Source organism: Schistocerca cancellata, chromosome 5 (assembly GCF_023864275.1).
Source record: "Schistocerca cancellata isolate TAMUIC-IGC-003103 chromosome 5, iqSchCanc2.1, whole genome shotgun sequence".
Taxonomy (NCBI): domain Eukaryota; kingdom Metazoa; phylum Arthropoda; class Insecta; order Orthoptera; family Acrididae; genus Schistocerca; species Schistocerca cancellata.
Genome location: NC_064630.1, coordinates 149,673,159 through 149,698,322, shown reverse-complemented (window position 1 = coordinate 149,698,322; position 25,164 = coordinate 149,673,159). Strand labels below are relative to the sequence as shown.

The window sequence follows — 25,164 nt, the reverse complement described above, 5'->3', positions numbered from 1 at the left end:
ATTTTTACCCTCCAATGCTAAATTTGTGATCCCTTGATGCCTCAGAACATGTCCTACCAACTGGTACCTTCTTCTTGTCAAGTTGTGCCACAAACTCCCATTCTCCCCAATTCTATTCAATACCTCCTCATTATTTATGTGATCTACCCATCTAATCTTCAGCATTCTTCTGTAGCACCACATTTTGAAAGCTACTATTCTCTTCTTGTCCAAACTATTTATCGTCCATGTTTCACTTGCATATATGGCTACACTCCATACAAATACTTTCAGAAATGACTTCCTGACACTTAAATCTATACTCAATGTTAACAAATTTCTCTTCTTCAGAAACGCTTTCCTTGCTATTGCCAGTCTACATTTTATATCTTCTCTACTTCGAACATCATCAGTTATTTTGCTCCCCAAATAGCAAAACTCCTTTACTACTTTAAGTGTCTCATTTCCTAATCTAATTCCCTCGGTATCACCCAAGTTAACTCGACTACATTTCATTATCCTCGTTTTGCTTTTGTTGATGTTCATCCTACATCCTCCTTTCAAGACACTGTCCATTCCGTTCAACTGCTCTTCCAGGTCATTTGCTGTCTCTGACAGTATTACAATGTCATCGGCAAACCTAAAAGTTTTTATTTCTTCTCCATGGATTTTAATTCCTAATCCATTTTTCTTTTGTTTCCTTTACTGCCTGCTCAATATATAGATTAAATAACATTGGAGAGAGAGGCTACAACCCTGTCTCACTCTCTTCCCGGCCACTGCTTCCCTTTCATGCCCCTCGAATCTTATAACTGCCATCTGGTTTCTGAACAAATTGTAAATAGCCATTTTCTCCCTGTTAGTATTTTGCAGCCGTGGCTTATTAAACTGATAGTTCGGTAATTTTCACATCTGTCAACCTCTGCTTTCTTCGGGATTGGAATTATTATATTCTTTTTGAAGTCTGAGGGTATTTCGCCTGTCTCATACATCTTGCTCACCAGATGGTAGAGTTTTGTCAGGGCTGGCTCTCCCAAAGCTATCAGTAGTTCTAATGGAATGCTGTCTACTCCTGGGGCCTTGTTTTGACTTAGATCTTTCAGTGCTCTGTCAAACTCTTCACGCAGTATCATATCTCCCATTTCATCTTCATCTACATCTTCTTCCATTTCCATAGTATTGTCCTCAAGAACATCGCCCTTGTATAGACCCTCGATATACTCCTTCCACCTTTCTGCTTTCCCTTCTTTGCTTAGAACTGGGTTTCCATCTGAGCTCTTGATATTCATACAAGTGGCTCTCTTTTCTCCAAAGGTCTATTTAATTTTCCTGTAGGCAGTATCTATCTTACCCCTAGTGAGATAAGCCTACACATCCTTATATTTGTCCTCTAGCCATCCCTGCTTAGCCGTTTTGCACTTCCTGTTGATCTTATTTTTGAGACGTTTGTATTCCGTTTTGCCTGCTTCATTTACTGCATTTTTATATTTTCTCCTTTCATGAATTAAATTCAATATTTCTTCTGTTACCCAAGGATTTCTACTAGTCCTTCTCTTTTTACCTACTTGATCCTCTGCTGCCTTCAGTATTTCATCCCTCAGAGCTACCCATTCTTCTTCTACAGTATTACTTTCCCCCATTCTTGTCAATTGCTCCCTAATGTTCTCCCTGAAACTCTGTATAACCTCTGGTTTAGTCAGTTTATCCAGGTCCCATCTCCTTAAATTCCCAACTTTTTGCAGCTTCTTCAGTTTTAATCTACAGTTCATAACCAATAGACTGTGGTCAGAGTCCACATCTGCTCCTGGAAATGTCTTACAATTTAAAACCTGGCTCCTGAATCTCTGTCTTACCATTACCAGTGTTAGCTATGATTAAGTTGTGCTCTGTGCAAAATTCTACCAGGCGGCTTCCTCTTTTATTTCTTATCACCAATCCATATTCACCTACTATGTTTACTTCTCTTCCTTTTCCTACTATCAAGGTCCAGTCACCCATGACTATTAAATATTCGTCTCCCTTCACTACCTGAATAATTTCTTTTATCTCATCATACATTTCATTAATTTCTTCATCATCCGCAGAGCTAGTTGGCATATAAACTTGTACTACTGTAGTAGGCATGGGCTTCATATCTATCTTGGCCACAATAATGCGTTCAATATGCTGTTGGTAGTAGCTTACCCGCACTCCTATTTTTTTATTCGTTATTAAACCTACTCCTGCATTACCCCTATTTGATTTTTTATTTATAACCCTGTATTCGCCTGACCAAAAGTCTCGTTCCTCCTGCCACTGAACTTCACTAATTCCCACTATATCTAACTTTAATCTATCCATTTTTCTTTTTAAATTTTCTAACCTACCTCCCCGATTAAGGGATCTGACATTCCACGCTCTGATCTGTAGAACACCAGTTTTCTTTCTCCTGATAACGACGTCCTCTTGAGTAGTGCCCACCCGGAGATCTGAATGGGGGACTATTTTACCTCTGGAATTTTTTACCCAAGAGGACACCATCATCATTTAACCATACAGTAAAGCTGCATGCCCTCGGGAAAAATTACGGCCGTAGTTTCCCCTTGCTTTCAACCGTTCACAGTAGCAGCACAGCAAGGCCGTTTTGGTTAGTGTTACAAGGCCAGATCAGTCAATCATCCAGACTGTTGCCCCTGCAACTACTGAAAATACTGCCCCTCTTCAGGAACCACACGTTTGTCTGACCTCTCAACAGATATCCCTCCATTGTGGTTGCACCTACGGTACGGCCATCTGTATCACTGAGAAGCCTCCCCACCAACAGCAAGGTACATGGTTCATGGAGGGGTAACTATGCAAACTAAATTAATAAATTGATAACATACACAAAACTAAGCACAAAATTAGACTTGGTGCTTTATTCTTAAAGACTGTGGGCCAACCTTTCTCTTTTCTGAAAATGCAGATTATATTCATGCATGTTAATGGTAATAAGTAAAAAATGAAAATAAAATGAATTTAAAGAAACAGCTGGCAAAACAAGGGAGGAAGTAAAGAGATCCCAGCGTGCTTCATCACATTACGCCCTCAATGGATTGACCAGATAGATATTGTAAATAGCTAACTGGGCAATTCAATGACCACAAGTGACCCCAGAAAGTGGATTTAACAATCAACACACAAAAAAATATTACATAAGAAATCTTATAAAAAACTACAGTATGTGTGATTCTCAAAAGGGCAAACCTACGTTTCTAGCATTTTTAGACTTAGAGAAAGATTTTGACAATGTTGACTGGAATACTCTCTTTCAAATTCTGAAGGTGACAGGGGTAAAATACAGGCAGCGGAAGGCTATTTACAATTTGTACAGAAACCAGATGGCAGTTATAAGAGTTGAGGAGGCGTGAAAGGGAAGCAGTGGTCAGGAAGGGAGTGAGACAGGGTTGTAGCCTCTCCCCGATGTTATTCAATCTGTATATTGAGCAAGCAGTAAAGGAAACAAAAGAAAAGTTTGGAGTAGGTATTAAAATCCATGGAAAAGAAATAAAAACTTTGAGGTTCGCCGATGACATTGTAATTCTGTCAGAGACAGCAAAGGACTTGGAAGAGCAGTTTAACGGAATGGACAGTGTCTTGAAAGGAGGGTATAAGATGAACATCAACAAAAGCAAAACAAGGATAATGGAATGTAGTCGAATTAAGTCGGGTGATGCTGAGGGAATTAGATTAGGAAATGAGACACTTAAAGTAGTAAAGGAGTTTTGCTATTTGGGGAGCAAAATAACTGATGATGGTCGAAGTAGAGAGGATATCAAATGTAGACTAGCAATAGCAAGGAAAGTCTTTCTGAAGGAGAGAAATTTGTTAACATCGAGTATAGATTTAAGTGTCAGGAAGTCGTTTCTGAAAGTATTTGTATGGAGTGTAGCCATGTATGGAAGTGAAACATGGACGATAAATAGTTTGGACAAGAAGAGAATAGAAGCTTTTAAAATGTGGTGCTACAGAAGAATGCTGAAGATTAGATGGGTAGATCACGTAACTAATGAGGAGGTATTGCATAGAATTGGGGAGAAGAGGAGTTTGTGGCACAACTTGACCAGAAGAAGGGATCAGTTGGTAGGACATGTTCTGAGGCATCAAGGGATCACCAGTTTAGTACTGGAGGGCAGTGTGGAGGGTAAAAATCGTAGAGGGAGACCAAGAGATGAATACACTAAGAAGATTCAGAAGGATGTAGACTGCAGTAGGTACTGGGAGATGAAGAAGCTTGCACAGGATAGAGTAGCATGGAGAGCTGCATCAAACCAGTCTCAGGACTGAAGACAACAACAACAAAAACAGGCATCTTCATCATAAGGGACGTCTTTTTTTTTTAGGGTAAACAAAGATTACGTTCTAAGATACATATAACTTTATGCAAGCCCTGTTTTGCTTTAAAGAATAAATGATCTGGGATATAAAAAGTTCATTGCAATTCATTGTCAGACAGAAAATTTCACTTTTTCAATGTCTAGTATTTCACACAAGCACTTCCGCACTTTTAATGAGGTTTAACACACTTTCTCACCAAGTCATCCATGCCTTCAATAGGTCCAAGTGGCAGTTAATAAGGAAATGCACTGCTATCATTTCCCTTGGAGGTGGTTTTGTCTCTGCAATAGTACATAAAAAACTTAGACAAAATACCTTACTTTAGTACACTCACTTTTACTTCTAACTAAGTATAAGGAAAAACTGTTTCACACTAATGGCAAAAAATAAATAAATTACATAGTTCTCATAACATCACAATAAATAGCACTATAGTACGAAAGGTGGGGGCTAGTAACAATTTAAAATAAAGTGCACATTACATTACAAAACATTACATTAGGTCATAGCTCTGTCTTAAACTGGTTAAACTTGAAAGATGTGTGTTTCTTTCCCATTTGTGAAATCACTAAAATGCTAACTCCTGGTTTGAAATTCACACCCTTTATGGACTCATATCACCTTATGTCCAAAATATGTACATTACCTCTAGCAAAAACTCTAGATGTGCAGTACCATAGATTTACTAATCATTACATTGTGAAAAAAGAAGTCACCATCCCATAACTTAATTACTACTCAAATCACAATTAAGGGGATGGAAGCTGTACCAAATCATTGCCTTACTTCTCCACTCAACTCAGAATACTACTCTCATTCAACCAGAAAATTAAGTCCTCACAAAATGTTACCAAGTAGATGGTCTGTCAAAATATTCACATCACTCTAGCACACACAGTGATCAGTTAATCAGCAGAATTACTTTTCTTCATTCCAATATAACCACTTTAAGCTCACAATTTCTCAGAACACAAACGTAAGTTTTCTGATAGCATATAGATCCAATAATGCAGCATTATATGACCTGTACCTCACTAAAATATTTCTCTTTCTGTTAAGCTCTCATTCCCAGCTGCAGTGTCATGAATTGCACAATATAAACAGAACCCAATGTTGCCTAGTAAAAAAAAAGAAAAAAATTATCCTCACTATAGTTACACCACATTTGTTTGTATACAGTTATCTTTTCTCATTACTCAATCTTGTCTGTCAGCACTACTGTTTATTTACATTTCTTACCTCATTAGCTAGTGGAGTGCAGTCTCAAAAAATATCCCTACTGCAGAGACAGGCTCCATAACCATTAAGACCCTAACATTATTCATTATTTTATTATTTCACTATTGCTTCATTATCTAATAAATAAACACCTGATCTGCTTATCCAATGCAAAATTGATTCTACTGAAAAAACACTCCACAGTAACAGACCTTTATGCTAAGGCAAACATAACTCTCATTACTGATCAGAAAAATTATCACTTGGAAAAACTATTATTTCACTATATTCCATCAAATTGCTTGAGATTATAGTCTGAAGGATGATATACATACAAATCTGCTTATTCTTTCCACACACATTACTCCAGGCAACTATGTTTAAAAGTTTTATTTCCTTTATGTTAGAGGCTATACCGTGACACATATCCATAGGTAGATAGATACCTCCATATATTGAATGCACTGAACACAAATATTTCTATTATGCCACAATTAATATCACGATCTAATATTAAAGATGGTTTTTACTGCATATTGTCTCCACTGCTGCACCAGATTATACTAATTTCACACATGAGCTGCTTACTTCAGATGTTATATTTTTCAAACAATCTGCACCTTCTCCTCCACATATGCTGACACCTTTCATTTTCTGTTTACCTTACCTCTCTGTTTGACAGAAATTCTTTAACCATGGTACCAATTTACTATCATTATTTCATTCTTCCATCCTCTTATGATTCCATTACTTATCACTAACATAACATAATATATACATAGATTACTCTGGATAGACATTTTCTAAAATATTCCTATATTAAAGTATGCTGCTGTCTCAAATCATATGAAAGTTGAAGATAGAATGTTTCTGATTCACTTATAGACTACAGATAGGATATGATAGGATAGGATAAGAGTTTGACTGCCTCAGGAAACACGAAAAATGTGACAGACAGCTGGGGTAAGCATTATTGCCACATAATGAATCCAACATAGAATGTTGAACCCCCTACTTGCTATTCTCACAGAAAATTAGTCCTGTATATTACAGCAATGCTGAGATTTTGAATTGCCAAGAAATTGCACTCCAACAGCTGTCATGCCAATTCCACAGTTGTTAATAACAGGGCAACCAAGAGCACAGGAAGACTTTAGTGCCATAAAACTGAATGACAAGTGTACTAACAAACAATCAGAAATTGAAAATATTTTCAATAATCATTTTTTAAATGTTGTGGAGAAAATAGGATCTAGATCTTCACTAGAAGAGGCAAGGCTACTAATAGAAGAGGCCATACCTGTGCAGTTTGAAACAATTGTAATTCCACCAACCTCTCCCTCTGAAATCAGTAAAATAATAAACTCACTGAAAAGTAAAAGCTCTTACGGAATTGATGGCATTTCCAGCAAGGTACTTAAAGCTTGTTCCCCACAGATAAGTAGGATTCTCAGCCACGTATGTAATAGCTCTTTGGAGTAGGGTGTTTTCCCCGATAGACTGAAATATGCCATTGTAAAACCATTGCATAAAAAGGGATATACATCGGATGTCAACAACTACTGCCCAGTCTCTCTTCTGACAGCTCTATCAAAATTTTTTGAGAAAGTAATGTATTCCAGAGTAGCCTCCCATATTTGTAAAAATAAAGTACTAACAAAATGTCAGTTTGGTTTTCAGAAAGGCTTTTCAACAGAAAATGCTGTATACACTTTCATTGATCAAATATTAAATGCTCTGCATAACCGGACATAACCCATTGGTATTTTTTGTCATCTCTCAAAGGCCTTTGATTGTGTAAATCTTGGAATTCTTTTAGATAAGGTAAATCATTATGGTTTGAGGGGGGCAGTGCACAAATGGTTTAATTCATACTTAACTGGAAAAATGCAGAAAGTTGAAATAAGTGGTTCATGTAATGTTAAAACAACAGCTGATTCCTCAAACTGGGGGGCTATCAAGTACGGGGTCCCACAGGGTTCGGTCTTAGGTCCTTTACTGTTCTTGATATGCATTATTGACTTACCATTCCACATTGATGAAGGTGCAAAGTTAGTTCTTCTTGCTGATGATACAAGTATAGTAATAACATCCAAAAACCAAGAACTAAGTGATGTAATTGTAAATGATGTTTTTCACAAAATTATTAAGTGGTTCTCAGCAAACGGACACTATTTAAATTTTGATAAAACACAGTATATATATAGTTCCATACAGTAAATGGCACAACTCCAGTAATAAATATAGACTTTGAACAGAAGTCTATAGCTAAGGTAGAATTTTCAGAATTTTTAGGTGTGTCCATTGATGAGAGGCTAAACTGGAAGCAACACATTGATGGTCTGCTGAAACGTCTGAGTTCAGCTACGTATGCTATTAGGGTTATTGCAAATTTTGGTGATAAGAATCTCAGTAAATTAGCTTACTATGCCTACTTTCATTCACTGCTTTTGTATGGCATCATATTCTGGGGTAATTCATCATTGAGTAGAAAAGTATTCATTGCTCAAAAACGTGTAATCAGAATAATTGCTGGAGCCCACCCATGGTCGTCCTGCAGACATCCATTTAAGGATCTAGGGATCCTCACAGTAACCTCACAGTATATATATTCACTTATGAAATTTGTTATTAATAATCCAATCCAGTTCAAAAGTAATAGCAGTGTGCATAGCTATAACACCAGGAGAAAGGATGATCTTCACTATGCAGGGTTAAATCTGACTTTGGCATAGAAAGGGGTAAATTATGCTGCCACAAAAGTCTTTGGTCACCTACCAAACAGCATCAAAAGCCTGACAGATAGCCAACTAACATTTAAAAATAAATTAAAAGAATTTCTATATGACAACTCCTTCTACTCATTGGTTGAATTTTTAGATATAAATTAAGGGAAAAAAAAACAACTTAAACATTAGTGTCATGCAATATATTGTGTAATGTAATATCTTGTACAGACATCTTTTATTAACCTGACACGTTCCACATCATTACGAAGTGTCATATTCATGATCTATGGAACAAGTATTAATCTAATCTAATCTCATTTCACACTCTCTGATAGCTTACCAGTAGCACCAATAATTTTTATTCCAGAAACATCCATCACTACTGTACCCTCTGTGTTCTTAATAGATTAAAAAAAAAAATGCCTGTGAAATGCCATTCAAGTCACTACCAATCTCCAGTAAACACTTAACACGTATACCTCATACACTTGGTGTTATTACACGGTACCACACTTACTTTTTACTTGCCATGTGATCTTCTACAAACAACAAATCATTGTTAACCCTTTCCCTGGAAAAACCATCATCCTGCTTACTAAAATAATTATCAGACACAGCCAAATGACAGATATCATGGCCCTCTTCTTCATTACCATTCTCATTAAACTCTGCTCTTCATTAGGCCTAATATCCTCATCCTCCATTCTTTCTTTACTTAGTACATTGCCATCATTATCAATTTTAAATTCAAATACCTTGTCCTCATCACTACTGGATTTGTCATTGCTATGATAGTTACAACTACTGTCAGAATCAGACCCACTGCCACTTTCTCTGTGCTTTAGATTTTGTACCTCTTCCACATATTTCTTCATTTCAGTCATTTTGAGTCTACATTTTTATTTACTTTTACCAGTTTTTCCTCTACCACTACTGCACACTTGGTTTCTACCTTCGTTTTAAATCATTTTTAATCTGATCGATTTGGTTCTCAAGTTTAACCCTGTTTTCAGCACAAAATTTCTTGGCTGCTTTGCCTTCAACTTTACACTGTTTCTCAGAAGCCTCTACCCTCCTACTATAGTCATCGCAAAGCTTCTTTCTATCTTCTACACATTTACTACTCATTAATGTTAATTTCTCATTAGTATTATGTACTATTTTCTTTATTTTTCATCACAATCCTTAATTACCGCCTCAACCATCTTACTTAATCCTGAAAGATAAGAGCTAACTAATTTAATTTCCTTTTTAATTTCTTTCTTCAGTTCATTCTTTAAGCTAACCATGTCAGTTCTAATGCTATCAGTTTTCTTTTCCACCCTACTAATGTCTTCTTTCATACTATTAATGTCTTCTTTCATACTGTTGATTTCTTCTTTCATACTGTTGATGTCTTCTTTCATACTGTTGATGTCTTCTTTCATACTGTTGATGTCTTCTTTCATACTGTTGATGTCTTCTTTCATACTACTAATGTCTTCTTTCATACACATACTACTCATATTTGCCTTACATTGCTTCCAGTCATAAACTGTTGCACTTGGTGACTTTCACTGCTAGATTCCTCCCCCTTAGCCTCAACGATTTCATCCAATTCAGTGCTGTTTTCATCCATTTCGCTCACATCACCACACAATGTAGATGACACTTTTATTACTTTATCTGCAATAGGACTTTAATTGCCATCATTCAAAGTTACATTCACATCCAATTTATAGCTACTATCCTCTACAGAACCAATCCCCATTAAGTCTTTCTGTTCATTTAAAAGCTTAACCTCTACAGCTTTATCAGTTAGAACACTCCCTTGCTGTCAATTCTCTCCCATCAAATTGACTTATTTGTTACAGCCACTCATTATGTAATGCTTAATATAAAATGGCTCTTGCTATGAATTACTTTACTTTTATTCACTCATCTGCTGCTGCTGCTGCTATAGTTGTCATCTCGATTCGTTGTCTGCACGGCTGCTACAAGTTGTAATTCTCTCGGTGAGATGTCTTGTCTATCCTGGTCAGCTGCAGCCATCTGTGTGCTGATTGGCTGCCCCTGTACTTAATGGCTGCTACCATAGAACCCACTTGCTGGTTGGCTGCTGTCCATGAAACCTGTGGCCATGAAATCCATGTGCTGATTGACTGTTGCACTTCCTTAGTTAAAATCACTGTATTGCAAATTGTTCTTGAGTTAACTGTTCAAAGTTCACGGGTCCTAGTTTATTGTGCCCAAATACAATAGTCCTCACCCAGAAGGGCGCCATATGTGATGTTCACCTGCTTTATTTCTTCGTTGGTAGTCCTCGGCGTCAACATACTGCGTTGTTATACTGGCAGAAAAATTGGGGGGGGGGGGGGGGGGGGGGGGGGGGGAGTTCAACACTGACTACTCTAAATGATGTAGCCGACAGTTGCACAGTTGTTTTTTCACAGTTCTTTACTTTCACTGTACACAATCCTGCAATATTACACAGTTATATGGCCATTTCACTAGTGGTTAACTTTTGATAAGCCTCATTAATTTTTTGTAGGCATACGTCAGCATACTGCTACAATAGTTTACTGTTGACCATCTATGAGCAGTAAATACCTAACCACACAGTTCTTGCAGAGTAATATGGTACATGTGACACTATTGAACAGACACTGTCATTGTTTTGACACACGGCCTATTTGTGTTACACTTATTTCACGGTTAAGTTGATGCATTGTTGTTGAAGTAACCAGTACAGGTTTCTCATCTGAAAATCAACTGTGGACTGTCTGTCTCAGGACAAAATTTCAGGCCTCACAATAATAGGCACTGAAACTATACATTGTTCAATGTTTAATATACGGAAATTACAATTAAAACATAACCCATTCAATTAAATGAATATATAGAAAAATTCCTTCTTTTTAATAGTTTCTTCTGGTACTAGGGTTAGGCTGAATCTTTTGTTTAAATAATGAAATTAACAAATATATTTATACAAACAATACTTTTGACAAACCTGGTAATTACTTTGGAATTAAATAAGGGCTGGCTCTGCTGATATGTTTTTGAATGGAGCCAAATAAATACTTAAAGAATCCTAGTATTTCTTCTTCCAAATGTTTATAATTAGTACACAATTTGTATTTATTTGTAAGTTAACAATAAAATCTGTGTCATGAAACAATTACTGATTTCACCCTATAACAAAAAATAGTAACTAGGAATAGTCAAAATAAATTAGGAAATTTATGACACTTGCTGCTATATACTTCAAGACCGAGGGCCAACCTTTCTCTTTTATGGATATGCAGATTATATTTATACATGTTAATCAAATTAGTCAAAAATAAAAATAAAATGAATTTAAAGCGGCAGACGGCAAAACAAGAGAGGAAGTAAAGAGATCCCAGCTTGCTTCATCACACACTACATATTGCTCACAAAAATACTAACACTGATTATCTACAGTCGAATGGAAAAACTGGTAGAAGCTGACTTCCGGGAAGACCAGTTTGGATTCTGTAGAAATGTTGGAACGTGAGGCAATACTGACTCTATGACTTATCTTAGAAGATACATTAAGCAAAGGCAAACCTATGTTTCTAGCATTTGTAGACTTAGAGAAAGCTTTTGCCAATGTTGACTGGAATACTCTCCTTCAAATTCTGAAGGTGACAGGGGTCAAATACAGGTAGCGAAAGTCTCTTTACAATTTGTACAGAAATCAGGTGGCAGTTACAAGAGTTGAGGGGCATGAAAGGGAAGCAGTGGTTGGGAAGGGAGTGAGACAGGGTTGTAGCCTATCCCCGATGTTATTCAATCTGTATATTGAGCAAGCAGTAAAGGAAACAAAAGAAAAATTGGGAGTAGGAAATAATATCCATGGAGAAGAAATAAAAACTTCGAGGTTTGCTGATGACATTGTAATTCTGTCAGAGACCTCAAAGGACCTGGGTGGGCAGTTGAACGGAATGGACAGTGTCTTGAAAGGAGGATATCATATGAACATCAACAAAAGCAAAACAATGATAATGGGATGTAGTAAAATTAAATCAGGTGATACTAAGGGAATTATATTAAGAAATGAAGCACTTAAAGTAGTAAATGAGTTTTACTATTTGGGCAGCAAAATAACTGATGATGATGGCCAAAGTAGAGAGGATATAAAATGTAGACTGGCAATGGCAAGAAAAGCATTTCTGAAGAAGAGAAACTTGTTAACATTGAGTATAGATTTCAGTGTCAGAAAGTCTTTTCTAAAAATATTTATATGGAGTGTAGCCCTGTATGGACATGAAACATGGACGATAAATAGTTTAGACAAGAAGATAATAGAAGCTTTCGAAATGTGGTGCTACAGAAGAATGCTGAAGATTTGATGTGTGGATCACATAACTAATGAGGAGGTACAGAATAGAATTAGGGAGAAGATGAATTTGTGGCACAACTTGACTAGAAGAAGGGACTGGTTGATAGGACACATTCTGAGGCATCAAGAGATCATCAATTTAGTATTGGAGGGACATGTGGAGGGTAAAAAATCATAGAGGGAGACCAAGGCATGAATACACTAAACAGATTAAGAAGGATGTACGTTGCAGTAGTTATTCGGGGATGAAGGAGGTTGCACAGGTTAGAGTAGCATGGAGAACTGCATCAAACCAGTCTCTGGACTGAATACGACAACGATGACGATGACACCTCTAACATAGGGATCATAAGGATAAGATCAGAATAATTACTGCTTGCACAGAGGCATTCAAACAGTCACTTCCCATGCTCCATACATGAATGGAATGGGAAGAGACTGTAATAACTGATGCAATGGGATGCACCCTTAGATGTGGACCTCACAGTGGTTTGCAAAGTATAGATGCAGATGTGGCTGTATATGCTTCTTTGTTCTAAGATGCTAGGTCCCACAGCTGAGTACTATGTTCCATTATGTGGAATGTATTTTATACACACCATTCAAGTGCCCACAACTGGCATGGCACCACAGCATGTTGTTGTATTCATGCACTTTTAATTTTGCAAATTCATTTGTTCACAAATTTATTTCTAAATTTGGTTTTGCCAGAGGATGTTTAATACCAGTAGCCAGAAAGTGGTCAGATATTAAATATTTAAGTTATATGGAGTAAATAAATCCATCTCTCAAAAAATAGTTCATTTGGATACAGTTCACTACAAAATAAAATCTATTTCATTTTTTGAGGCAGAATTTGCATCTCAGTATATCTTCATTTATCACAAATTGCCAATTTTCATGTGCCTATGATATCTGATGACTGACAATTTGTATTTATTAATGGATTAATTGTTCTGTAAGAATTCTATGTCAAAATACTTTTCTCCACTTTACAATTATAAAAGTCTGAAAATATCAATGAAATATATTTTTCAGGGTTTGATAGCAGCAATATTTGTTATCATTGGTGACATTGAGCCCCTCATTGATTTTGCAAGTTTCTTGGTTTGGGTGTTTTATGGAATGGCTATGGCTGCACTGCTGATAATGAGGAGGACTAAACCACATGCCGATAGGCCATATAAGGTCAGTATTGACATTAGACACCACATAAATCAAATTTCTACACCACCAAATTCACTCCACAGGAACACATTCAGTAACAATGAAAACAAAAGCAGTAACATGCTTTCATTAGACAAAGAAGATATATTTCTAAAAAAAGCTCTATTATTGTAGTGGCAATAATCATTTACTAGAAAGAAAATAAACTTGAATATTTCTTGAAAGTACAAAATGCTAATATTTTGATTCATCTATATTGAGCCAAGATACAGCTATACTGTATTGATGATTGATGTTTTGAATTACTGTGTTGCACCCATAATGTGAATTCCTTATCAGTATAGTTAATTTTTCAGGTCTTATGTAATTGTCATAAGTCAGCTGATAAGTTTTGTGTTGGAAGTGTATCTATCCTTTACTCATTAATAGGGGAAGTTAAAAACATAGATGAGATCTTCTACATTAAAAAGGAAAAATATATGATGATATGATGTGTAACGTGATTAAAAAAGGGGAAGCAGAATACCAAGCCAGTAAGTAACTTAAAGAGGTGAAATCCCAAGCAATCCCAGTAGTTCCTTTTTAAATTAAAAATAATTAACTAATTTTTGGAACCAGTATTTCCTTTCAAAACACAGAATGAGCGATAGCTTGGGAAATGTTTAGAAGGAATGGGAGTCACTCAGACCCTAAGATGAGAATGGCACATCTCTTGTGAAGATGCAGCACTGATAGAATTTGTGAGGGGCAGTCGAATGAAAAACGAGACAAATGGAAAAAGTGAAGAGTTTATTTCAAAAGTAATTACCATAACTGTTGATATACTTATCCCACTATGAGACAAGGTTGTCAATGTTTTTCTGTGAAGAATGTTCCCATTACCAACAGAACCATGATTTAGTTAACTATTGTTAAAATTAAGTTGTTTTTGAAAACAGCCACTTGTCACACTTCGTAATTTTTTATTAGTGGTTTTACTCTTCAAATGATCAACAGCATCATACAGTTTAAAGCTGGCTGACAGCATAAAGGTTGCATTTAAAGTTTACTGACAGCTCTATAGATTAAACTGGCTGCGCTACAGTACTTAAAGGTATGTTTAAAATACAGTAGTAAATGATGACTTTGAGAGCATCAAAGGTGAAGTTATCTACCACTTTACCTTAAATGTAAGTTTAACTACTATAATACTGCTAGTGTAATCTATAAAGCTGTTAGCCGACATTAAATGCAATGATGATACTCTCATTTGTTTGAAGAGTGAACTCAGTAAATGAAAAACACAAAGGATGACTTGTGGCTATTTTCAAAAACTTTGGAACTGTGATTGTACTCGGGCATGCACCTCTTTGTCCAAAGCAAATTGATAGTCATGAGAAGAGAGAGAGATACTTTATTTCTCATAGTCTAAATTACCTCAGTAACATATGGGTGGACATTAATGCCGCCCTTCAACATTCTTGGGTTTTGGGTCTTAATAGTGTACTACAGTTTTTTCAAAGTGTCCATGTACCACAGTGTGCTAATTGTGACAGTGTGTTCCAGAAAGTCAATGAGCAGGGGGCTCTTGCAGTTGAAGGAGGAGGTCATAATCACTTTCCCAGAGCTAGTGTGCATGGTTTTAGATTTTTTCAGTGGTGGTGAATCCATGCACTTCCGTTGTTGGCTCTGAGGCTTTTTCTTTGCCTCAAAATGGTGACACCAAGTTTCATCTCCCGAGACAATACAGGGCAGGAAACAATATTCTTCATTGTTATACTTTTCCAGACGTTGCAGCAATGTCAACATTTTGTTAAACTTTTGCTTCTGCATCAGGCTGTAGAAACCACTGTTTGACAATTTTCCATAATGTCAGTTGCTCTGTTGTGATGGTGTGAGTAGTACCATGACTGAAGCCCAACATGAGCTGAATCCCATGTTCCACTGCCCATCATTCCTGATGGCACATCCACTGCAGCAGTGACAGAAGGGGCTATGACATGATGAGCCAGTCCTTGTCAACTGCTTTCTTTCAATGACATAACTTTCTCAAAACTATTTACTCCACCCAAACACGTCCATCAAACACATGCACATGTGATGTACTGGGTTCGCCACATACAGCAGACATTCAGGCAAGAACGTCACTTCACACACACACACACACACACACACACACACACACACACATAGTACACACGCCTACCTGCATTTCAAATCTCCACACCATGCTTGTTACATAGTCCACCTGATTTTCATCTGGCTGCCCCTTACATTTACATCCTGAATGTTACTAATATATTAAAGTTGCCATGTCATTAAGTATGTTATGAATATATATTTGTCAGGTTTTAGGAAAAAGGACTACATGAAGTTTATTTTATGGTGAATGTTCAACATAATCTTTTTCTCAAACAGCAAACATATGATGACTTTAAGACAAAAATTAAATTATTCATTTAAAAGCCAGTAATATTCTGAAGAAAGAATGAATAAAGTAGCTTTTCACTTGCATGACTGGATGAACAGACATTGTTGACAATTAGTTCGAAATAAATTTGCTGAATGTGAATAACTTGGCCTCAGCTGTATAAAGAAAAAGTACCTGTTGTAAGGAATGGGATTTCCATGTATTCAACATTATCAAGTTATGGACTTGGCACCTCATCTTCATACACATGCAGAAATTTAACAAACTGTATTGGTCAGGACACAGAAGAACGAAAGTTCTCAAATTGCTTGGATAAATTGTGAGCAAGAATTTAAGGTAGAATACATTTCATAACAGATTCAAAGAAAATAAATTCCAGTAGAATGATAATTTGGATAGGTTGTAACATTAGTGCTAAGTTTATTAAGTAACCACTTCTCCACAGTGCTATGGTATTAGTACTAAATTGATGTTCATAGCATTTCACCGGTTGGAATTTAAAATGGTAAAGTATAATCATGGATTTTAACATGATCAATTGATTTTATAAATGTATGTCATGAGACTAATAAAACAATTCAGAAATGTGGAACTGTTGAAGTCATATACGAGACTGATAAAAAAATTCCCAGGCGGGTGGGTGGTGAAAATGAATTGGTGGGTGGTGGCAAGAATAGGCATGTGTAAGAATCGGCATGAAACAAATGAATTTCAAATATTTAGAACACCACTAAGAAAATGTATCATGTGTGAATGTAAGTAACTTATTTCTTCAGGTCTTGTATAAACCACAATTTTTCTTTGTATCTACCGGTACTATATTATTACTTACTACATTTTAAGAAGTGAAAGAGGAAATACTCCATAATCAAAAATATTCTCTTTAAATTATATTCTAGATCCTAATTAATGTATTGTACTTCTCTCCATTAACACAGACTTGCTTCAGATTTAGTAAATTCTGTGATTTGATAGATAAAAGTTAAGTTCTCTGGGCACTTAACTACAGATGTAGTTCTAATCCAATTAAATGGATTTTTATAACATTCTACGCTTTTTGTTACAGGTACCTTTAATAGTACCAATTTTCACAATCATTGTAGCATTATTTCTGACTCTGGTACCAATAGTAACAGATCCTTCACCACGTTACTTCTTTGCTCTGGCATTCATTCTGATGGGAGTTGCAGTCTATACATTATTTGTGTACAAAAAGAAGAGGCCAAAATTTATGGGTATGTAAATAACTGATTTTGATTTTGTTTTAAATTTCAAACTATTTTAAACTCTCATAGTGGTCATATGCCATTTGTGGCAGCTACATAACAAGGTATATGCAAAAAAGTCACTCAATACCTTCCTTTATTCGTTCATTCATTCACTCTTTCACGTTTTCAATCAATTTACATTAATTCATAATCCACTGCTGATAACTTTCTGTAAGAGTAGCCTCAAGGATATGGAACTAGTAAAAGAGAGGCTTACATTAACTAAATGGAGCATCTGTTTGAAAAGTGCATTGATATGGACTAAACTGCTACGAATTATTCATGGTTAATCAACTATATTTAACACACAAAACTGCAGTGGAACACAGAAAAAACACTAATTGAAAGGTTATTTTGATAGACAGATCCACAATAAAGTGGATGACATAGAGATTGAAAGAAGATTAAAACGATGAATGACTATAATTGGTTCACAAAGTGATGCTCTTTCATTATCCCACAATGTGGCAGTCACAGAAGCAAAAGTGCACAGAAAGTCTGTTCATATAGTCTACTCTCCAGATTTAGCTCAAAGTGATTTGCTCCTGTCTTCAAATTTGGAAACACGGTAGTTTGTTGGTAAAAAATTGCATCAAAGGAGAAAATGAATGTTGTCTTAAAATATTTTGCAGAGATGACAAATGGTGTCTTTTCAGTAGAATGGAAACACTGCAAACATACTGAACCAAATATAGTGGGCTTCTTGCTTTCACCTTTCGTTTGGCACGCTATCCAGACAACTCACATAGATTGTTCCAGGCCATTCAAACACCAAATAATTCTAGGACACCTGGAAATCAAATATAAAGCTTCTGTCAGTGGCTAGCAAATTACTGGAATGCATAGATAGCAGTTTAACTTCAGTTGCTTCCAACATTGTATGTTATTCTGGATATACCAAATAGGTATTAGGTTTGATGCATGTGAGATGATTTATTTACTTCTTTATTACATATACTCTTAATAAGTGAAGAACAGTTGCAGTACATGATTCTTCTTGCAGAAAATGCTCTATTATTAATTGCTTTATTCAGCTGGATTGAAAACAATACAACTGCTTTTGGGAATACATCCTGATTACCTAGGCACAAAACTAGTTCCTGTGAGTGAAATCCTTTGACCTAAATCCCTGGTTGCAGTACTAAAGTTTGTTGATGCTTGATGGAACATACAGTTTATTAAATTTGCTTTTGCCCTTTATCTGGCACTACAATTTCATTCCTCACTCCTAAGGTTAATGTACACTGTGCGTTGTCACATGCTTACACTGTGTGTCAGCTGGGGGAGGGTCACAGTTTTTGTAACTTTCATAGTGAATCACATATGCACAGCAGATGGCTCTGGATGCACTTGGTGCATTGTAGCTTTCCTCAACTGATACTAATTTGAAGAGCGTGAGGTGGGACAGGATGCAACATAAGTTTCTCAAAGATCTTATTTTCTAGGAGCAAAGGGCAGGGGGGGGGGGGAGGGAGGGGGAGATCAGCAAGATAAATAAACTTTTCCCCTTGATTGGCGGAAACTCATTAGAGCAGTTATAAGCATCCCAGTAAAATACATTATTTTGAAAATGTTATGGTCAAACAAATTTCATACCATAGGTACATTAGTATTATGATGACGCTCTGCAATGCTTCAAAATTTGTTGAAAGATATCTTACTTCCATCGAGACCGTTTCTACATGTAACAATGAGTATTTAAACCAGTATTATCCACCTTCAAAAAGACTATACTGTATAGACGAAATCGGCCAAGTCCATGAATGTATGACATTCAAAAGCCAGGCATCTAATCGTGTGAAGTACCAGAAACTTGATGCAGTTGATTCTCTTCTGATCTATAGGCTGCTAATATTGATATACCCCAACTTCTACTGAACAATGGGATTGGATTACAGCATTCCCAGCATACCGGTATACATCGGGTAGCATTATCAATTAAAATAACAATTACAATACATAGTATATTCGCGTTATGTAGACGACGTTTAATGCAGAAAAATCCAGTCTATACAAGATGTTTGTGAATGACTGAAATGAATAAAGCGTTTGGTATGAGACATACAAAAGTTTTACGCTCTCTGAGCGACTGAATAGGGCGCCAATATAAGCTCGCTTGATATCCTGGACTACACTACACTCTGTCTGGCAAATACGAAACTATGATTTCGGGAGATGGATTCTTTGTTCAACGCTTCTGTGAGAAGTGATGCCGTTATTGTCATCGAGTTCTAGGGCACACTTTGTATATCCACTATTTACCGGGACTCGTAAAGAGAAAAAATCGACACATTAACATCAAAATTATTCAAAGGTTCCGCAAGAGACTTAGATTCGCATGTTTATGTTGTGTGTTAAAAAAAATACGTAGAAAATTGCGTGCTAAGCTTTTTAATGAGGAAGCAAGTACCGGTAAGTGCAAACGTGTGGTTTTTCAGGTAAAGCATGTTGTTATTAATTAACACAACGTACCAAAGAACTGAGAGAGAACGAAAAATGAGTCAGCCGGTTATGATAAACAGAAAGAGAAGGAAGACGCGTTCATTTACTAATGAAGGCTGCTGTTAAGAGGCGTCCGCCAACTATGACCCTCGACGTATTAATTGGACTTGCTTCATCACTGCCAGAAAACAGTTTCATTTAGATCGTTCCAGCAGACATGCTTTTGGTGTGACAGGAGGAAACGCATGAGATTTCACTTCAATTTCTCGCAAATGTTTGAGGAAATCGCTCATGGATTAATGATTTTCTGTTTAATTGGTGTAAGTGTCGTTCGTAAAAGTTAGGAATTAAGTACAGTAGTCAATGGAGGAGGAGGAACAGGAGGAATGGAAAAGAACTGTAACTAAAGGGATACGTATTAAGAAACGGGAACGCGAAACTAAAGGGGCAGTCAAATGAAAAAGACAGATGGAAAAAGTAAACAAACTGTTTATTATTTAAAAAGTAATCGCCGCAAATTTTGACACATTTCCCACTGTGAGTCAAGACGATCAGTGCCTTCATGGAAAAGTGTTTGCGGTTGCCTGCGGAACCATGATTGTACCCGAGCTTCGTCCGAAGCAAATTGACGGCCACGAATGTCTTCCTTGCTTCACCGCTCCAAAATACGGAAGTCGCACGGGAGAGATCGGCACTGTGTTTGAATGTGTAAGGGATTCCCAGCGAAACTTCTGCAGCGTAATCGAAACAGCTTTGACAAAATGTGGTGCCCTGAAGGAAGACATTCGTGGCTGACAATCTGCTTCGGACGAAGAGGTGCACTCCTAGGTACAATCATGTGACCGCAGGCAACTGCATACTTCTGTCCATGAAGGCAATGTCCGTCTTGTCTCACAATGGGATAATGTATTAACAGTAGTGGTGATTACTTTTGAAACAGTTTACTTACTTTTTTCTCGATCTGCCTCGGTTTCATTTGACCGCCCCTTTACGTGAGGCGCTTAGAGTAACGACTAGAAACATAATGCTTGTTTAATCCGCGATATGTTAGACACACTTACCTGTGAGACGAAACGTGGCTCTTTGGGCCATGAGACACTAAGTTATGACAGTATTTTAATTAGGAATTTCCCAACGATGACTGCATGCTGTTCGTGCGTAACGCCTCCTTGAAGCGTCACGCCTTCGCTCGCGGAAACCACGCCGATGAGAGAAATAATGCACTAGGCCTAGCCGTCCCGGAATTCTGCATAGCTGTACACGAGTGGCCGTCGGCCTTCGCCCACCCGATGACGCGGTCGCTCTTGCGCATGACGAACTGAGAAATCGGGTTCCGGAGAAGGAAATGCAACTTGTCTCCCGCCGTGAAAGAGGCGGCGGAATTCACGCGGGGTAATTACGTTGTCGTGAACGACGTTTAGCATACGGCGCAGGCGTAACTCGTGACTGAGCGCTTCGTTTTTTGAAATATCTGCGATCGACTTTGTAGTGCTACAAGTTACATACGTACGGTCTGCGTAACTGAAAAAGTCATTGTAAAATTATGGCGCGAAACAGGACTATGGAGAGCGGTCTTGCGTGTCGAAGTAAAATATTTCTGCAGAATAGTGACACGTTGAGGTCAACTGTATCAATTAAGAAGGCAAAGTTTTAACGATCGTCTATAGGACCGGTCGCGAGAAGGATTAAGAAACCATTTACAGGCAATATTATGTAAGGGAATCATTGTACAGGGTGGTCAGAAACAGTCTGAAAAACTTGTAAAAATGTTACAGTGCAGATTGTGCTGAGGAACCACTGTTAAGAAAAAAACAGTGCAGATTGTGCTGAGAAACCACTGTTAAGAAAAAAATTAGATACGTTACAACGTTGCTAAGTTAATTACATTGAAGTTACCCAAAAGGGGTCGTTGCGCGGCGCGAATTCAAGAGGCCCGCCAGAGACGTGTGCTTTGTTTGGTTTCTTAAAGCGGAACAAGAGAGCGATACACTAAGAGGTCATGGGACGGTAGTAAGGATCGAACCCGAACCAAAGACAGTAGTTCCTTGCCCTATTATCTACGGTATGAGAACAACTGACACTAACTGCATCTGTCGGGCCGCTTGATTTTGAGCGCGCAATGACCTGATTGGCTAACTGCAACGAAATAACTTGGAAACGGCGCAACGTATTGAATTTTTTTCTTAAGAATTATTTCACAGCACAACCTACCCTGCAACATACTTACAAGCTTAGACTGTTTCTGACCATCCTTTATATTCAATCCCACACCCCCGTGGCAGTATACCCAGACACATGGGACAACTCAGCTAAAACTTTCATGGGCAAGGACAAGGGCGTACTCAGCGAAGGGCAGGTAAGGGCCTTCAGAAACCGCACACTTATTCCGTGGCGTTGAGTGGCGAACTATCGCCGGGCCGGCGGAACGTTGCTACCAGTAGCGGCTACACACTACGCCATTCGGTGGCGCTGCGGACCGCCCAAGAAGTGGGTAACGCATCATCTTAGAACAGTCGCCTCGTTACATACAGGGACTGCTGCGTACTGTTGTTTGGTGGTACGGTGGTGCAGGTCATACTGTTGGCTAGAGATGCAAGTGAGTACAGAATATGTCGTCTGTGAAGCTGAAAAAATCCATCGCAATGCAGTAAGGAGTACGAGGAATATTCAGATAAACTGCAGAAAATTAAAGTTTTCACCTAACGTTGGAGGCATCTTTCCTCACAGAGGACGACGGTTGGTGAACGTCGCTCACATGTCTTCCCTCTTGTGTTGGGTCTGTTGACATCACGAAACACACAAAGACTCAAAGTATCTTCTGTATCTGCCTCGGTCACCAAGAAAACTGTGCAACACACAAGTTTTTAGACGTTCAGCAAATTCTGGAGATACAGTTGAAGCCGATCAAAATTTCTTCACTCTTTAGCAAGAATGCCAAAATACATTCACCTATTTTCTAGCCATACAGTCAATAGACAGTATCTGAAAACTCTTGTCAAAGAAATTGTCTCCGTAATATCGCAGTAAGAAAGATTATATACCGAAGCGTTAATAATCAACGATTACAGGAGGAAAGTAATCACAGCCTTCATACAACTGCTTGATTTGAAGAAATTTGGTTTTATCGTCAATTAACGTCTTACAAAGCAATCAATTCTTGAACACAGATCAATCTGGTGATCCTCTAGTTGGTTAAATATCAATGAACATGAGCCTGTGGTGTGGATGGCACATCGCCAACAACAATATAGAGAAAATGTTTTTGTTTTTATAACAAAGCGGCCCAAAGTTAGCTGCCTGATGACACGGATATGTTCACCATTTGTAGCCGTCACAGAGTTTGATAAATTGGCTGGCTTTTTAGTAAACCTTTAACTACTACTCCTTCGATAAATAGTGGCACCCAGGATTTGCTTTTAAATTACGGCGTTATTCAGTAAGAGAAGTAAAAGAAAGATATCCTGCTCACGAACCAAAACACGGCGACGCGGTAGCAGCGGCAGATCAAAGCGGCGACAAAAGAGTCACTTCTCTTTCCTGTAGCGCCGCACCGCGCAGCGTCTTGTAAATGCTCCAAGCGCTGCAGAGAAGCGCTTCTCGGTGGCTGTTTTCAGCGGCCTGGCGCAAAGCATTAGCAATGACTCTTCACAACGCCAGTATTACTGGAATAATCCACAGATATTATACACTCACACAGCGTTTTCAATCTGATTACCATTAAAATAATTAACTTTTATAATGACAATACTGAGAGTTCATCTTCCGGACTTAATTATTAAATTCAACCCAAAATTTTATCCACTACAGAACAATAGAAATTGTGGGAAATGTTATACGCAAGTCAAATGAGAAATCTAGAACACTACACCAATGAGAAGACCAAAAAAGAAAAAAAAAATTACTTCTGTAGGGGTTGTGTTACCCACTAACAGGTCGGCACTGTTGGGAGGCTCCAGATGAAGGCGAAGCACATGCCTTAGTCGTAAACAGAAAGACCAACTTTCATTATCACCTCATTTACATCTTAAAGATATTGAGTAAGTAATTTCGCCTTGAGAAACAGTCACGGTAGCCTAAAAAATATTGACAGAGTTGTTGCTCAATGCAGACTACTTTCAAAACATTTATTTAATGACTAAAGAGTTTTTGTAACAGTGTTCACGAAAGCCATAGACATTCGCCTTTTTTATATTTTTTAATGAAACATTGAAAGGCTTACTTCATCACCCTGTGATCCATCGGAAGATTTGAATGAATTAGAGCGGAACAGATGTACACCTAAGTCACAGTTGTTTTGAAGTATGCCGTAATTCTGTATCAGTAAAAGTAAGAAGCTGTGATTGGGTGTAAATCCAAAACAATCCGAGTTGGCAGTTGATAGTTGGAGTGCTGACACATTATCTGCGCATCCAGTAATGCTGGCAACTGGTATGTTATGCATGGGGATCGTATGAACCTGTACGGCATCAAGAACGGCCTGAAGATGATGCATTGAAGCGTTGAAACTGGTAGCGACAGAATAAAATCGTAAGGACGGCTGTAGGTGTTTTTATTTGTCACGGCATCAAGGAGTGGTTGACCGTATCTAGAGAACGAAGCAAGGATCATCGCGAAGATGGAAGTTTGGTGTTGTCTGACAGGCGCGTTACCATACAAGCCGTTGTCAGAGGTTGATGCCAGCTTGACATCAGCGTAAAAGTTCCTCCAAGATGTGTGTTCAGTAGAAGAAGAAAGTGAAGAAGAGTGCTCGATGGTACCGGTGCGCTAAAATGCGTTGATCTGTTCTAGTATGCAGAGCAAAATTAGTTTTGACTGAACCGATATTTCGACTGTAGGGAAAAAGAGAAAGATCGCCAGGAAAAAGAGGATGAAAAAAACTAAAACAGAAAAACTAGTCGCTTCTTTCCGGAAGGTGGGCTGAAAGAAGGTGATTCGAAATACAGTGTGTTTTTAGTGTAATTCTGTAAATAAGTTGTCAATTTACGGCCTGCAACGCGCACATAATGCAGTAGGCTTTCAGATGTGACATGCAGCCTGTTTGGTAAATAGGGTAAATAGTTTCCGGTAAAAAAGGTGTATTTTGGATTATTCGTGTTTTTCGGTTGTCCGTGCAGCTTCGGGTCCTCATTAACCCGCATAATTGGCAGCTTATTGAAGTTGGTTTTACAATCAATTTCATATCGTCAAAAAATCCAGCAACATGTAAAAATGTTCCGTGAGTACACATTTCTGACGCAACTGTTTGTAGTG

The 25,164-nt window shown here is 37.7% G+C and overlaps 1 protein-coding gene across 2 annotated transcripts in view; it reads left to right on the top strand.

Annotated features, from left to right (window-relative positions):
• LOC126188261 (b(0,+)-type amino acid transporter 1-like) overlaps positions 1-25,164 on the top strand; it is a 482,554-nt gene that overhangs the window by 419,405 nt on the left and 37,985 nt on the right. For both annotated transcript variants that reach the window (XM_049929825.1, XM_049929826.1), the window contains 2 exons: positions 13,666-13,815; positions 17,271-17,439. In XM_049929825.1, the coding sequence (XP_049785782.1) occupies positions 13,666-13,815; positions 17,271-17,439 (319 nt within the window). The remainder of the gene's footprint in view (positions 1-13,665; positions 13,816-17,270; positions 17,440-25,164) is intronic.